General features: G+C 34.0%; 1 protein-coding gene across 5 annotated transcripts in view; it reads right to left on the bottom strand.

Annotated features, from left to right (window-relative positions):
• The window catches only part of WDR7 (WD repeat domain 7), a 360,567-nt gene that overhangs the window by 232,189 nt on the left and 111,131 nt on the right, over nt 1–17,247 (bottom strand). For 3 of the 5 annotated variants that reach the window (XM_079108807.1, XM_079108808.1, XM_079108811.1), the window contains 3 exons: nt 15,844–15,954; nt 13,346–13,464; nt 11,090–11,213 (listed from right to left, as the gene is read on the bottom strand). In XM_079108807.1, coding sequence (XP_078964933.1) covers nt 11,090–11,213; nt 13,346–13,464; nt 15,844–15,954 — 354 coding nt within the window. The remainder of the gene's footprint in view (nt 1–11,089; nt 11,214–13,345; nt 13,465–15,843; nt 15,955–17,247) is intronic. The other 2 variants (XM_079108809.1, XM_079108810.1) reach the window with 1 other exon arrangement.

Genomic DNA, 17,247 nt, shown 5'->3' with positions numbered 1-17,247 from the left:
ACAATCCTAACATCTCTATGCAGCAATTCCAAAAGGAAAAAGATCAAAAAAAGGTTGACTGATTAGTAGTGAAGGTTAATATAATTCCTTTGAAATGATCTCTGCTGGGTGTGTTGTCTCCCAAAATGTTTAACCTTATGCCAATCACTACTAAGGATGCTCAGCAAATAGTTAATAGAAAGGAAAGCAGTAAGGATACTCTCATAAGATATATTTAAATGTGCTTTGACCAAACAGTAAAAAAAAAAAAAGTATTATATCCATACTATCTTATTTATGCGCTTGAATAATAAATTTCAAAAATGAATGTTTCTATTATTCACCATGATCATCCTATGAACGCCACAGGGCCACAGAGCATGTGTGGCCAATGATAAAAAGAGGAAGAAAGTATACACAGAATTAATTACATAAGAATTATTCCACCAAAAATCATATCTACTACAAAATCTATTGCACATGTTGTAAATATTTAACATGAAAGAAAAATCAAAACTCAAGTAGTGTGCTTCTTAGAAAGGTATAAAAATCGATTTACTGATTCCACAAAGAACACATCACAGAAACTTATTACACTTACTAGGCCTTAGAAAAAAAGAAAAATAATACCCAAATTAACAGATATAGCCTCAGTCAATGATGACTCACTAAGTCAAATGGGCAAAAGTGATTATTACAGAGGTTTGTCAAATGGATGACTATTCAAAGTTACTATGTATGAATCTACATGCAAATTATACAGTTAGTATACCTTTAAATAAGCAAAACTAAGTTCCAAAACCAGACCATTGGTCAATCCATGCCTGACAGGTTAGGACAGTTTAAATCAAAATAATGAACTAAGCATTAAATATTAGCATATTCAGAATTGTTTCTGTGCTTCCAGGAGACAGATGTTTCAGGTAATGTTTAAACATATCCTGAGCAGGCTCTCTGTTAGTGATACTGCTAGATGCATCCTATTGTGAAGGTCTCTGAAAAGCACAATCATTTGCTGGAAAAGTAGCAAGAATATATTCCCCAAGTTGCCACAGAGAATCATAAGAGTTACAGAGGAAGTGAACATTTTCTTGCAAGATAATCAATGTTAGTAATTGCTCCATATATGATGATAAGGTTTATACTGACTTTACCAGTTCTACACTGAATCATATTGTGTGTATGTGCATGTATGTGGGCAGGGGAGTAATACGGAAAATGATTTCTTGGAGCAAGATGGCATCTAGAGAGTACATCATTAAGTATTTTTCAATTATGCTGGGAAAAAACTCCAGAAGACAAAAGAAAGGCATGAGTGTTTCACTGCACAAGAAGTAATATTCATGGGAAAAAAATACAAAGACTTAAATTGCCTCAAGAAACTACTTAATGTTTTTAAATTTTTTAATATATTGGGCCCTTAGTTAAGATTTGACATGTAAGATTACTATTTAGAATGTTTGAAAAACAGATTTGTTCATCCCTCTCCCTTTACAGACAGGAAGGAAGGAAGGAAGGAAGGAAGGAAGGAAGGAAGGAAGGAAGGAAGGAAGGAAGGAAGGAAGGAAGGAAGGAAGGAAGGAAAGAAGGAAGGAAGGGGAGAGGGAGGGAGGGAGGGAAAGGGAAAAGGAGAGGGAAAGAGAGGGGGAGAGGGAGAGGGAAAGGGAGAGGGAAAAGGATAGGGAGAAGGAGAGGGAGAGGGAGAGCGAGAAGGAGAAAAAAAACTACAATAGGTGATCTCTCTGGGGAAGAAGACCAAGAGCCAGATCTGGTCTTTTCCCCACAATAATCTGTTTCAGCAAATTAGTTATTTATATATTAATTAGAAAACTCCTTCGAAAATGTATTTTTATTCCTACATTATTGCCATCTGGTTTGGAAACTAAAATGAAAGAGAGAGAAAGAGGGAAGGAGGGCAGATCTGAGCTGGAGGAGGGAGTGAGGTTCAGGAGAATCACCTTTTGAAACTCCTCCCTCTGCCACTCACCTTGCCTTCTGAGAACTGCTGTGCTAGACCCCTTTTCTCCACAGGAGTGGGCAGTGATAAAACAGAATAAGAAAGGCTGCCAATCCCAAATACCCATCACTTCATGAGGAAGGCTTGGAATGGTCTCAAAAATCCCAACCACATCTTAGAAATAAGAGATATCTGAGACCATATGGTCACTTGAAGTGGCCTAAGTAAACAGTTCATGAAAAGTACCATGATTAAGATTATAAATAACCAATCTGCTACCCATTACCCAGAATTCAGAAATTCATTTCTAATTTAGTTTCTCTGGTCTTGATTTTACTTGCTCTGAAGAACAACTCTTGCCTAAGGAGCAAAAACAAGTAAAAGTCAAAACAAAACTTGAGCAAGGTACTTTAGTCACCCCCTTAACCAGTGAGTGAAGAAAAAGCCTTCTTTACTTCACGCCCGAGATATGAAGGTCCCTTAAAAATAAGCTCAGGTAGCAGCTCTGTACCCACCAACTATGCCAGAAGTTGTCTAAGAACATTCTATTGCTAGGAAGATGTAATTTAATTGCTTTTAAATCAGTAGGAATCTTCAAGTACTTAAAACCATCTCCCTCCTCTTCCATTTCCATTGCTCAAAACTGGATGTTCTTTAATCCAAATACACATTTCATATGTAAGCCTCACCATCTTTTCATAGTAAATTGTAAGGTCCTTTCATAGATTATAAACAAAAACTATGATTATAGCACTGACATTGACTGTAGGAACAATTTTTAGAAACAACAAGCAATAAAATACGTGGTTGTGATTGTTTTTGTCTCTAAATCAAGCAAGGAAAATCTTCATGTGATGGGTAAGTTTTATGGAACAAACAGAAAATATGTACAGAAAAATTACAAAAATACTAAGTACTGTTACAGATGACTGGATTGGCATTTAACAGGCTGAAAGGAACCAGATCAATCTCAATCTTGCTGGGGTCAATTCGGGTGCTCAAACAAATACAACAAATTTTTTTCTTTATGATCATAGACTAGAGGTGCTAAAATATTAACCAAGTCTGAAAATGTCATGCACAAAGAAATAATTTATAAATATTAAAACACATTTAACATACATATTTGTATCAAAATCTGTTTAATGAAAATAGGAAATAAAATAAATCAGTAGGCCAAAGTCACCAGAGAAAAATAAAATAAAAAATACCACACTTCAAAACAATAAGAGGAAAGTGAGGGAGAATAGATTAAGCAAAGAGATGTTAATGCAATTTGATCATTTTAATCCCAGAATTTATAAACAACCCTAGAACAAAACCTACTATTAGCTATTATAAGAAAAAAAGTAAAATTGTTTTATATAATTTTCTTGCAATAATTCTACTGTTTTCCTTCCAAACTATAAAATCTATTCTGTCACAGGCAGATGCCCATACGGCTTCAACCTAATATACTAAAAGAATGCAAATGCATATAATATCCAATCAACATACAAAAATAAGAAACTTAGAAATATGGTATAAATTCTAAGAGTCTCACAACTGTTGGACTTGTGTATGCTCACTCAGTGTCTAGAAGTTAAAACATTACAAAATTAAAATCAGCTTTTTGCTCTGAAAAAACAAGTTGAACAGGACTCTGCCTATCTTTACTGAAATCATCTATACTAGAATAATGAAAATTCATACTTAAAAGCTTACTAGACACTTGTTCTATTACAAAAAACATGTTCCAGTATTCATGTGCAGTGTTTTGTAAAGTGCTTTATTTCCATTAGCATTATAAATTTTTGTTCTTCAGCAAATCAGCAAGAGAATAATGGCACAAATCAATATCATACTCTTCATACCAAGTAATACTAGGTCATTTATTATAGCAAAGGCCACTAGAATCTCAGCTAAAGGTCTATCAGGCATTTCCATTTGAACACCATTTTTTTTTTTAAAGAATGTATCACAGGTTGAATGGCGATTTTCTATTATAAAACAGTTTTCATAGGCTTAAGTACCTTCAACTTCTTAAAGCAGAGAAGAAACGTACAAACACTGCAAAGAAAGCCACTTATGCCTCCTAGGGGCCTTGCCACCAACTACAACTCTAGGAGTGGTAACAAATTTCTGCATTGGATGGAGACAGGGACAGACTTGTGGAAAAGATAAAGGAAGCATGAAGAAACAGATACAATTATTCCAAGACATTTAAGGTCCAGCAGCTTTGCTGCAGAGGTCTGATGATTACCAGTGTCCCCTAAGTGGGATGAACTAGAAAGAGGCAGCAGAAGAGAACCACACTCAATGGAACCCTCCACCCCCGACTTCCTCACATCCCTACAAGGAACAAGTGGTTGACTTTCCCTATGCTCCACTCCTTTCTTTGTTCCACAATGTGGCACACTGTCATGGGGCTCCTATTAATAACCTAAAAGCATACCTTTGGTTCTATTTTTTAAGTACCTTTTATAGAAAGGAATTCCCTGGGAGCATAGTTATATAACCCTGTAGGGTTCCCAATCTACAGGATTGTTTGATATCTATTCAGTAATGCTTTCACTTTTAATTTGCTTCTTCACTACTCTAATTTGCAACACCATTAAAAAGTATAAAGGAAATCACAAAAACATCAAGAACATTATTATGTTAACAAGTTGCATGGAAGGCTTTTTTTTTTTTTTTAGATAGTCATGACTAATTAAGAACAAATTTTATTGTTATTTCATTTGGTCAGTGGCCAAATATAGAGAAGTAGAACAGTTTAATGTTAAATCCGTGATCAGTCTAGGACACTTAAAATTAAGCTTAATAGTTCTGATATTCTGGAAGAAAAAAGAAGGATGAATACTTTTGGTCCCAGTGAAACATTGCAAACAGTGTAGATAGAGCATGCTCTTCATACCATAGTTTGTCTTGAGACAAATCTTCTCTGCCTCCCAATACAAAAATTCACACAGAACAGAGTGGGTTTTTATCTATACCAGTCATAATTTAATACTTTCTCTAGTCACAATGCACAATCATTTCCAACTGGCTTTGTGAACATTGTAAGACAGCTAACACAGATGTCCCTGAGGCAAAGTCATTCTTTAATTTTAGCTGATTCAGTTCTTCAGGAGCAACAAAATTATCTTTTCCTCCCATGCCCCCTCAATTTTAATCAGAATATTCTTGCTCAAAAAGAAAGACACACCCAAATGCCACAAAAGACCTGAGAAAGTAGTCAAGTGGGCAGAAAGTGAAGAGCCAACTGGACACCATAGGTGCTGACACTAAAGCTTGGGTACTTTTCGTTAGAGAGCCCTTCTTCTCAGCCAGTTCACTCTTATTTTATTTTTAACTCAAATAAGCTTGCATATGTAGCATCCATAAACCCACAACACTGGAAAGAGCAAATTAGAAATCAGGACAGAAGCCACTAGGGGTAAGAAGAAACAGTCCAGTCGCAATAAAATTGGTACCAATTACTAAACAACAAAAAGAAGAGAAACAAAAATCCTAAATGGCATAATGTGAAATGCACGTCAACCTGGGGATTCATTCAAATGGAGAGGTACACTCTCTCCAATAAGAAGGAGGTGGTGATTTTATAGCATAGGACAAAACAACTCTGGTTACTGAAAACATGTTTGAAAACCAGAGACTTTGAAATATTTTAACCAAAAAAAGGATAAATTAAAAAAAAACTTTAACATCTAATGATTTTTAAAATCCTCAGTTATTCAGAAAATCATTCTTTATAAATGACTGTTTCAGAGTTCCAAATAACTGAGACACATAAAGGAAAAAAAGGAAGAAGGAAATGATGTGTAGTTTTATGGCCTTTGATGGGTGAGCAGAGGCTCGCTTAAATCACATTATCAAGTCCCCTCCCTAACCTTTCCCCATCCTATTCCCACCATAAACCCTGAAAATATCCACCTCCTAGGAAATACACTGATATTTAAATTATTTTTACCAGCTACCATATACTCTTGCACTACTTCTGTAAGATACAGTTCCATCTTACCTTCTTGCATATTGTTGGTCCATCCACATTTGTGCTCAGAATGACCACTACTTAATAATCATCAGAAAAGTGACTTCAATTCCAGGTTAAAATAGGTACTACGGTGTGGCTTGTTGAAAGTCAGACCCCAAACATTTACTAGGAATGTCTTTCACTGAACAAAGAAATCCTATTCTGTTTCCAAGTGGGATAAAAGACGAGCCTAACCCTGGTAACCTTAACACAAAAGGAAGCTAAAAAGGCAGGGACTCGATAAGAACAAAGGATTGTGCTTTCTGATGACATCAATACATATTAAACACGATGTGTTACACATACTTCTATCAATATCTGAGATGATAAATTTGCAAATTAATACTACATTGGCCATAATGCATAAAATTACAGTAACACTCTCTTTAGAAGAGATTTTGATTTATATAATGGCAGTGACTTTTATGTGTTTAATGTTTCTGAAACTAAAAGAGGAGATGAACCACTGTGAGCAAGCAGAATACAATGTACAAGAAATAATTACGCCTGTGACCTCATGCCCTATAAGGTCATTCTGCATCGCAGGCCAAAGGAAATCAGGAACCATCAGCATTTACCTCAGAGAAGTCACTGACTGGAATGAAGGGCAAGTGTGGGCATATTTCATAAACTAGCAGGTGCTTGACCTCATAAAAAAGTCAATTATCAAAACGCTACATGTAGAATGTCACAAATAGGAAATATATAAAAATGGGTTCTGCCAAACATCTTCACTCCAAAATAAATCGGAGACAACTCATCATTTACCTTCATCCAGACTGTAACACAAAGTTTCATAATAGTAAAAATAATTAGCAGAATTCTTTAGAAGTGTTTGGAACATAAAAGTGACTGTGTGATGAGCAATATCTCAGAAAAGATTTACGATATTTCTGTAAGTCAGTATGGAGAAATGTATGCAGTATTGATCATTTGAGTCCGTTACCTTAAGAATAAGAATCACAATGTAGTTATCCTCCAATTCTCTATCAGAAATTAGGCATCAAAAATTTACATATCTGTGACTTTGTAAAGAATAAAATAATGATTTCTGACCAGTTCAAGGACAGAGCTCCATTACCTGAAGCAAAATTCTCATGCGGCTCAATAATTGCAGACTTGGTTCTTAGGGAAATCTGTGGCTTTTCAGTTAAAACAGACTATACCTCCTTTTTCTTCTCCAGTAAGTTAAAGTGAATTCCAAGGCAGTGTCAATAAGGAAAACAAAACTACAAAAACCAGTAGAGGAGAGAAGGGGGAAAGCAGCCAATATTCACTAGTCACCTCATGCACTATGCTAGATGCTTTGCTAAGTTGCTATTTAACACTCTTGAGAATCCTGAGAAAAGCATCTGGCCTAGGCCCATTATTTTCCTTAGTTCTCAGACAAACCCACAAAAGGCTTTTTACTGCATAATGTACCTAAATAAAACACAGAGGATCCCCTCAATATGGCCAGTTGACTTGAGTTGTCATTTCAGTCCCAGCTCAATCACTGACTGAATGTGAACTCAGAAAAAGTTACCACCTGCTCTAAACCTCTAACTCCACATCTCAGAAGATGAAGGGCTATCACAGTCCAAGAGTCCAGTATGAAAGTCAGCTTTTCAGGTAAGAGCATTTTCTGAGTTTCAGACAAGTATCTAATAAAGGAACTCTTAGACAAAGACTAGTCATAAGTTAGGTGCTACCAATATTACACAGAAAATTACCACATATTTTAAATGCTTAAAATAATTAAATTATAAGAACATTTCTGATAGGTAGTGTATTTACCAGATATATTGTTTAATGTTTTGCCTACTTTAGTGATTAAGATTCCTGTGCTAGAAACAGACTTTAAGTCTTGAAAACAATGTTTTATGATGTAACTTGCCATAATGATCATCTCTTTAAACATTAATGACAGTGGTGGAGGCAACTTCACTACAAGCATGTGGATGGCAGGTGTGGGCTGTCCACCAGCTGGCTCTATAACCTTTTGATCCCTTTGGATGGCAAATCTGTTCAACAGCACTATGTGGTCATTCCTCATTTGTTGTATGCTTTCTTCTCCTTTAATACGTTCAGAATCCCTATTCCTTTGGCTTGACATCCTTTTATTAAAACAGAAAACTCCCAGTAAAGCAAGCTAAAAGTAATATTACACTTAGTCAATGTAAAATTTCCAGAATCAATTAATATATTATTTCAAAAGAACATGTGCTTTATTTATATGTAGGTTGCATATTTGTTTATTCTTTCCCTTTATAAAAAAAAACAACTACAGTAAGTGACAAGATTAAAATCTTAAGTAAATCACCATTCAGTTCATTTATGAAGTACTCAAGGGTATTATAAGTTAAAAAACACTTTAATTACATAATTAGGTTTAAATTTGACCTAAGAACAAATTAGTTTATGCTTATTTAAACAGTGTTGAGAACCATCAAAGAATAATTTTCTAACAGTTATTTTTCTGCTCCATTTTGTGCTATTGTTAAACATAATTTGGTTTGTGAGGACACATCTCAAAGCATTAGCTAAGATGAACATCTATTTATTCTCCCATTTCTACCCTATTTAAGATTTAAAGTTCTGGAGCAAGCTGGGTAGAATAAACAGTAGGTAATAGAATGAGTTTTGGAGTCTAATAGTCATTTAAGTATCTGAGAGATCTTCTGAAAATTCTTTAATATCCCCTGATCTCAGTTAACTCATGAAAGAAAAGAGGGGTAGGAGTGGCCACACTATGTATTTACCTTGTAGCTAACTTATTTTCTTTCTTCCCAGGAACAAGTAAAATAGCATCTGCTACAACTGCTAATGATACTTCTCCTCCCAATAACATAACACTCTACTAATCATTGGTGGGTTCTTTAGACCTTTACATGCAATCAATAATCAAAGCCTAGAAATTATCTATTCTACTTTTATCTACATTTAGGTCTGGGTCCCATGTCCCCTTCTGCAATAGCCTCCCAGGTATATATTTCACTTTATTTCATTCCCCCACTTTACCCTATTCTAAATAAAGACACCTTAAAAATGTTTCTGAATATTTTCATAATGTCCATCTCTTTTTAAAAGAACCCTAGTGATTTGCTATTGTGTAGTTTCACCTTCAATGATTCCACAGAACCACACTCAGAGTTCGTCTTTCATTTGGAGATCTTTTATTCAATAAGGTTTACAATGAGTTGATCATGGAACTCTATTTCCTGAAATATGAATTTTATGGCCACAAGTTATAAACAAAGAACATGTTCCAGATTATTCAAATACTCCAAAGCAGAGTTTTGTCATTCGAATCTTATTTTTTTAAATAACTTTATGTTCTGGAAATTTATTTTTTAAATCTACGGTTTTAAAAGAATCTTAAGTGTAATATCTTATATTTGTCTAGAGTACATGAGGCCCTAGGGTTTTTTGGAGGGTGACTGGGAATTGAACCCAGGGGTGCTCTACCACTGAGCTACATCCACAGCCCTTTTTATTTTTCATTTTGAGATAGGGTCTTACTATGTTGACCAGGTCAGCCTAGAAAATGTGATCCTCCTGCCTCAGCCTCCCAAGTTACTGGGAGTACAGGCAAGTGCCAACATACTTTTCATACACACATTCCTTTTATTAGAATGGGGAAAACTCCCAGTGAGCAAATAAAAACCAATATTCACTCAGTAAATATTCTAGTGCTCAAAAAAGTAAGAATTTTAACTGGAGCAACAACTGCCAGATATTTTGGTTATATATGAAATCTGCATTTGCATTTTCAAAAGGTACTTATTTACTTAACAAATTAATGGTACCAGACTAGGTATTAGTCTATGTACTTAACAAAGATTAATTCAGTCCACATTCATTATAATTCTACAAAAGAGATCACTATCATCTTGATTTCTATCAATGACAAATTGAGGCTAAGAAAGCTTAAGAAAAGTATCCAAGGCAACATTCTTAATTAAAAATCTATGACAGTCACCACTGCAGACATCTGGTAGGATTAAGCCAGTTGTAACAGTTATAACATTTACTTCTTGAATAATCCTACAGTATCCTGACATGTGTAATGAAATGATAAATCAGGAATGAGCATACTTTGAAAATAAAAGTTATGATTGCAAATGTAACTTTTCTCCAATGCACGCTTGATCTTATAGCATTTATACCATGATTATACCTCTTATATTTTGCAAAAAAATCTTAAAACTTCAATAATTTTCCCAATCCTTCAGATAGTACTCTTCTGAAAGACCTATCAATCAAAATCTTTGCTAATTATCTCTTTTTTAATTTACTGCTTCTTATGGTTGAGATATAAGGTGTCACTAAAAGTTCATGTGAGAGATGATGAAAGTTCAGAGATGAAATGACTGGGTTATGAGAACCTTAGCCTAATCAGTGCATTAATCCACTGAGAGGGATTAATAATGGTAACTATAGGAAGGTAGGGTATGGCTGGAGGAGGTGGATCATTGGGGGCATGACTGGGGTTTTTATATTTTGTCCTTGGTGAGGAGAGCTCTCTCTCTTGCCCTTTCTCTCTAATTCCTAGTGCCATCTCTGAGCTGCTTTCCTCTGCCACACATTCTGCCATGATGTTCTGTCCCACCTCAGGTCCAAAGCAATAGAGTTGGCCATCTATAGACTGGACCTCTGAAACTGTGAACCTCAGAAAAACCATTCCTCATCTAAAATTGTTCTTGTCAGGTCTTTTGGTCACAGCTTCAAACAAGCTGACTAAAACATTGCTCTAACTCTACCAGATGTTTAGTTTTTAAAAATTCATAATTCTAATCTCAACTTGCAAGCTATCTTGCCTTTGCATACCAGATCAGTATGGACCAAAGTGGCATTCACACAAATAATACTACAATGGCAGTGAAAGATGCTAGTGTTAAACAGGCTAACTTTTTTTTAACTGGGAATTACTTTAATAATACAGCCAGTTAATTAGTGAATATTGCTATTAGATTACTTGTGCTTTTTTTTAAATTATCAAACTCCAAACTGCACAGATTCAGAAAACGTAATAGCAGAATCTGAGGATCCCTCTTTTCACTACTTTTGTTGATAAGTATTAGCGAGTATATTTGTAAGTTTCATATTCTTTCTACATGTGCCTGTAAAGCTTTGTAGAAAAGCACAGGAACTCTTACGTGATATGACGTGGTCCATATACTGAGGTAAATAAGGAGCCCAGGCATCGATGGCTTCCTTTCGTCCCGCCTGCTCAATTCTCCTCAGTTCTGCTAGAAGTAGGGCCTGGGCAGCTTCTCTCACCTAAAGGAGACCACAAAAACAAGTGTCAAGAAAGAAAGAAGGTCAGGTGGTGAGGTGAATGCCTATACATTAGAAAGTTCATAGGAAATAAAGTTATAAAACACAAATCACATTTATTTACATGAGAAAAATAACTAATCAAATAATGAATTAGGTATTTAAGGTGGAATAAATTATATGACATTCTAATTGATGATCTGACTAAAATATATTTTAATATACTTATTTAATCAGGCTTGGGGTTTAAACATTCATTTTCTAAGACATTCTTGCATTCTAATCAGTATTTTTCAAATTTTACATTTTCATTAAATATTCTTAAAAGTCACAATTAAAACCATTAAATTTCTCTCTTAGCCTGAAGAAATTGAATGCTATGTAGTAAATTTCTTTATACTATATATGTTAAATAGGGGCTTTGATACAAACATGTATAAGTCCACATGATTCACACTAACCTAATATGTGAACATAGCCAAGACATTCCTATGTAAGAACATAACCTCTGTAAGTTCTACAGATGGAACTGAAAACTCATTTTTCAAAATCATATCAGATTTTTTTTCAATGTGGCTTACAACTTTAATTTTTAGTTTTAATTTAGTTTAGTTTAGTTTGCTTCTTTGGCATAAGGTCAAAGAAAACTAATCAATTATTAGGTGATGTATCAACTATTTAAAATTAAAAGAATAATAGCAGCATCTGAATAAGAGTTTGAGCAAAAAAGTTGTTTTAAAGTGTAATTGGCTTTGTGTGTGTGCGTGTGTGTGTTTGTGTGTGTGTGTGGTGCTGGGGATTGAACCATGGGCCTTGTGCATGTGAGGCAAGCTCTCTACCAACTGAGCTAGCCCCAGCCCTATAACTGACTTTTGAAGGGAATTTCAAACCTATAAAAATTAATATGCTGCAATACCAACTGAAGTGAAGGGAAGGGAGACCAGGAACAGAAAATACATTATCCGACACGGTGACATTTCAGACAACAGACCATACACGACAGTGGTCCATAAGGTTATATCTAGTGACAACACAGACATTTTAGTCTGTGTAAGTATACCTTAAGTTGTTCACACAATGAGAAAATCACTTCCTGACACATTTCTCAGAACATATCCCCATTATTACACAATGAATGACCGCATTTACATTGGAAAAATTTTAAATTTTGAATGATACAAACTGCTAGAGTTATATCACTCAAATGTCATAATAAGGAAAATTTCAATAAAACATTTCAAAGTTCCTGGTGATATGGTACTCTAAGTAATATTCAATAATGAGTAAGTCAGTTAACACAAAATAATGGTTACCATTTATTGAGAGACTACATATGTCCAGCTCTACGCTTAACATTTTACTTGCATTACATTTTTTGATACTGATAGCAATCCCATGTGGGCTATATTATTATCTCCATGTTACAAATGAGCTTCAAATAGGTTAAGTAAATTACCTAGAGCCACAAAGTTAATATTTTGGGGGAATAGTATTCAAACCCAGTTCTCTTCTAATTTCAAAGACCTTCTTATTTTACTATAAATTGTACCTTCCACTGAACCATGGCTATTCACTTGGAATTTGATTGATATGATTATACTGGACCGTGGCTATTCACTTGGAATTTGATAGACATAATTATACTGAATGTGTATTCTTGGGGGAGGTGATTATATGTGTTTGTGTACATGTGTGTGTGATCTGTAATAAAAACTAATGCTTAAACAATCTATAAAGGATATGAAACTTATCAAATAATCACAGGATTACAAAAAGAAGTAAATGAATGGGGCTGGGGTTGTGGTTCAGTGGTAGAGCACTTGCCTAGCACGTGTGAGGTACTGGGTTCCATCCTCAGCACCACATAAAAATAAATAAATAAAATAAAGGCACTGTGTCCATCTCAACTTAAAAAATATTTTTTTTTTAAAAGCAAATGAATGAACAAGCTAGAACATTATGTTTTAGTCTAAAAGAAAGAAAAATATGTAAATTCTGAATCCAATTTTTCTATCACACAACACACAGGTAATAAGATAAATGAGATAAACATTAACTGTTTCTCTGTCTTGTGTTTATATCTGATCAAGCCTTTTTAATATCTTTGTTTTCTATCCTTCTCGCCTCGACATTACCTCTAAGCAACGATCCTGCCATCTTCGAGCCAGCATCTCCAGAAGTGGAGGCCTAAACTTATCCAATCCCAGCAGGTCTGGCAGCATAACACAATGCATAGCAGCTAACTGACTCCATCCTGTTAAAATGTGACATTTTACAAATACTTTAAACATTTTGGAATTCCTAAAGTCAAAAGTTTTTCTTTATGTGCATATACCAAAACCAAAACAACAGGAAGGTACCTTAAGTTATATTATAAATGATTTTAATTTTAGATATTTTATACAAAGAATTATGCCAAATGGATTTCATACCTAAATAATACACTTGGCTTCTAAAACTCTCTATATCTTAAAACAAGTAAAAATAAATTTCCACAAAAAGTATAATCAGGTTCACAAGGAAAACATCTCTAAACAGATTTCCTAAAATAAAACATATATTAGGGGATGGGGAAGGACAGGAATAAATATGTAGAAGAGCTATATGTGAAACTGTTGTCAGTTAAAAGGGCATCACAGATATCCAAGGACAGGTTCATGTCACTTAGGGCATGGCCATCTGTGTGCTGCCATTGTGTCAGCCAAGAGAGACATCTTCCCTTCCCTGTCTGAGGGCCTTTAATTAAGGTAGTTATTGATCCCATTTCTTACAAAATGGATCAGATATTAAATCACAATCATAACTGAAATAAGTAACATAATGCCAATTTTGAGAGGAAAAATGAATTCAGAAATTCCACAAAATAAAACTCTGACAATCCAAAAATGTGACAAAGTCTTAAACATAATTAACTCTAATTTATAGGAATAAAAACTATATTTTCCAAAATTCTAATTCACAATATGGAACCTGATTTTATCAAACACTATATACACTGCAATATTTTAAAGTACTAGTATACAGCTGTTCTCAATTATTTTGATCTATTTTTAAAATGTCTAAAATATCTTTATATACAATAAGGGCCTCATTATATTCCAAAATTATGTAGGAGGCCATTATTAATCCACAACAATTATCATTATCTCCTGATGACTACATCTAAAGACAAATAATCAAAAACATATTAATTATAACTCACATTATAAGGTGAGTTACCCATGAACACAGAATTTTAGCAAATCAATGTTTTGAAATAATATAAATTGTAATCTTCTAAATAATGACAAATACCTTTCCATAAATCTCAAAAGGATCACTAGAATTGTTAAAATAAGACCGACAAGCCACCTATTTAAAGATTTAGCCTTTCAGTGAAGAAATTCTCATCAACTGATAGAAAATATGTAATGGCATTAATTAATGTGATGGGCCCATAAATTTTAGATTATAAATTATTTTACAGCACAGGGATATGTATATTACTACCTATTAATTTCCTGAATTATTTTAATGTTTCACAGTAGTATGTTTCCTTGGAAGCATTTATGAGCTAAATTTTAATAGCATGATAATTCTCATCAAGGCCCAAAGTCTAACAGATTATTTTTGAATTAACAAATAAGTATCTTTCGGAATAGTTTAATAAATTAATTAGCCCTAATTATTTTTACTAAAACTCAGTACTAAGATACAAAGCTTCATACAGTTTCATGATAGGGAAACCAAGCAAAAATTGAAATTACACTTTTAAGTTCCCATATCCTGTTTGCAACGTGGGCTCTGAATTTCACAGGTACTGCAACATTCCTTCCATTCAAATGGATTTGTGATATAATTGTCTAGAGTCACAATCATTCTGAATTGTATTTTAGATTTTCTAAATATTTTTGTATTATACAATCTGATAAAGATTGAGACCATAACAGACACAGTGAATACAATATAGAACTCTTGAGTTCCATTAACTGCCCAGGCATTATAATCCTAGATGGGTCTTGGGGAACAAAGGTTTGCAGATCCCATTCATATTTTTGAGTTCTGAAATTACTTTCCACTGTGCAGCTCCAAAGGAATAATTCAGTGGCCCAACTAAACTTAAAGACTTAAGTTATGGATTTTTGCCATAACCTGAAGCAAAAATAATGATGATAGGTGAATTTCTATCCATCTATAATCAATGTGAAGACTTTTCAAATGAAATGTACATTGGGAGAATCCCTCACATCCCCCTCTAACCAGAACATACAGTTGCATAAAGATAGCAAAGTATGTGTTACAGACTAATGATACCTAGAAAACAAATCCATTAGCACTAATGCCAGAGATAACACAGCAAATCCACTATGAAAATTAATTCACCTTTTAACACTAAATTCACATCAAAATTAGCAACTTTGCACTTCCCTAGCAGTATTCTAGATAATAGGTAACATGGTTTATGCCAGCCAGGAGTAACATAACATTTTTATAACTAGCTCTTATTGACATTAGCAAATGAAGTTATAAAATGGGAACTTTAGGATCTCATACATAACAAAGCAGATGAATGTATAAATCAGATAAAAAGAACATGTCTCTTAGGATAAAGCATAGATTGAAAGAAAGTTGTTAGAAAGTTGAGAGAGAATACCTTCATTTACTAAGAAACAGGTATGTAAAGCAGGAGTAGAAGCAGAGTCAGAGCCAGAGCCAGAGCCAGAGTGATCAGCATCAGACCGAGCGGAAACGACAGGTGCAGCGACTTGCAGAGGAAAAAAGAAGAAATAAAGAGGAGAGAATTGAGGTACAGCAGTTTCTGAAAAAAAGCTCAGTATTAGTGAAGAATGAGAAACAAAGTTGGCAAAATATAATGAAGATAAAACTGAAAAATGATGTTTTAATCAGAAGAGCATGATCATTAAAGATTACAGCAGGAAAATGATATATTTTATTGAATAGCTATCACAATGTAGTTCAACTTCCTCTCAAAGTCAAAATCTGTTTAATATTAAAGACAAATGATAAGTCAAATATTGCGAAACATAGCTCTGAAACAAGGAAGGAAATAACAAAAAAAAGACAACATATTAAGAATTACCAAAAAAAGTACAATTTTTGAAATGCATCACATCATCAGAAAGTCCATGTTGACCTTCACATCGTCCATAAGATTTTTCTAATAAACGTTTATTCTCCAACGTTTGTGTGAATTATTTTTAAATATCTCAAACCAATATTCAATGATTTCATTTCAATTTTCTACTCATTGTATAAAACTTGATTTACCATAAAACAATTTATAAAAAATACATACTGCATTATTATGTTCACGTTTGTTAGAATAATTCATCATAGTTTCACTAACTGGAGTTTTAAAAAAATTCTGATAAAATAAGCACAACAACAACAAAAAAAAATAATAATTCTCATGATCCTTATCATTCTTATAGAATAGATGAACCAAACCCATCCCCCTCAAAAAAAAGTTACGTTGCCAGGAAAATGTTTCAGCTTAAATTATCATATGAAAAAGCAAGAGGACCACATGGCACACACATTCTACAACTGGAGGTCAATGTTAAGATTTAGAGGTCACCATTTGACACTTCCTTCCTATGGAGAAATTACCATATGTCATGCACAAGCATCTTCAAATTAATCCCTCTCCTTTCTTCTGTCATTGAACAGCAATAGGTTTGGGCTCCTGAACAGATTAAGCATTGTCTGCTGAATGATATGTTTGCTTTTCATGCGGTGAAGTTCTTTTGTGACAATAGGACAGCTGCATGAAAACAACTTTTTCATAATTTCCACACGAATGCATCATAATGTCAATCAGGCACGTGTGAGGTAAACAGTAGAACTAAAAGAAGTCTGTGAACAGTAACAAAGAGGGAAAACTTAACTCCATACACCCTAAGCAGCATCTTTTGCACACATAAGATTTTATGAGGGAAACTGTGATTCTTTTTAATTATGAGAAACTTATTTTTTGTTCCTTTTAAAATTATGATTATTTTATAAGGTTATACTTAAGAAACAGTTGATTTTAATA

This window comes from Sciurus vulgaris (genome assembly GCF_902686455.1).
Source record: "Sciurus vulgaris genome assembly, chromosome: 13".
Lineage (NCBI taxonomy): Eukaryota > Metazoa > Chordata > Mammalia > Rodentia > Sciuridae > Sciurus > Sciurus vulgaris.
The sequence above is the reverse complement of the archived record's forward strand: the minus strand, read 5'-3'. Positions and strand labels throughout refer to the sequence as shown.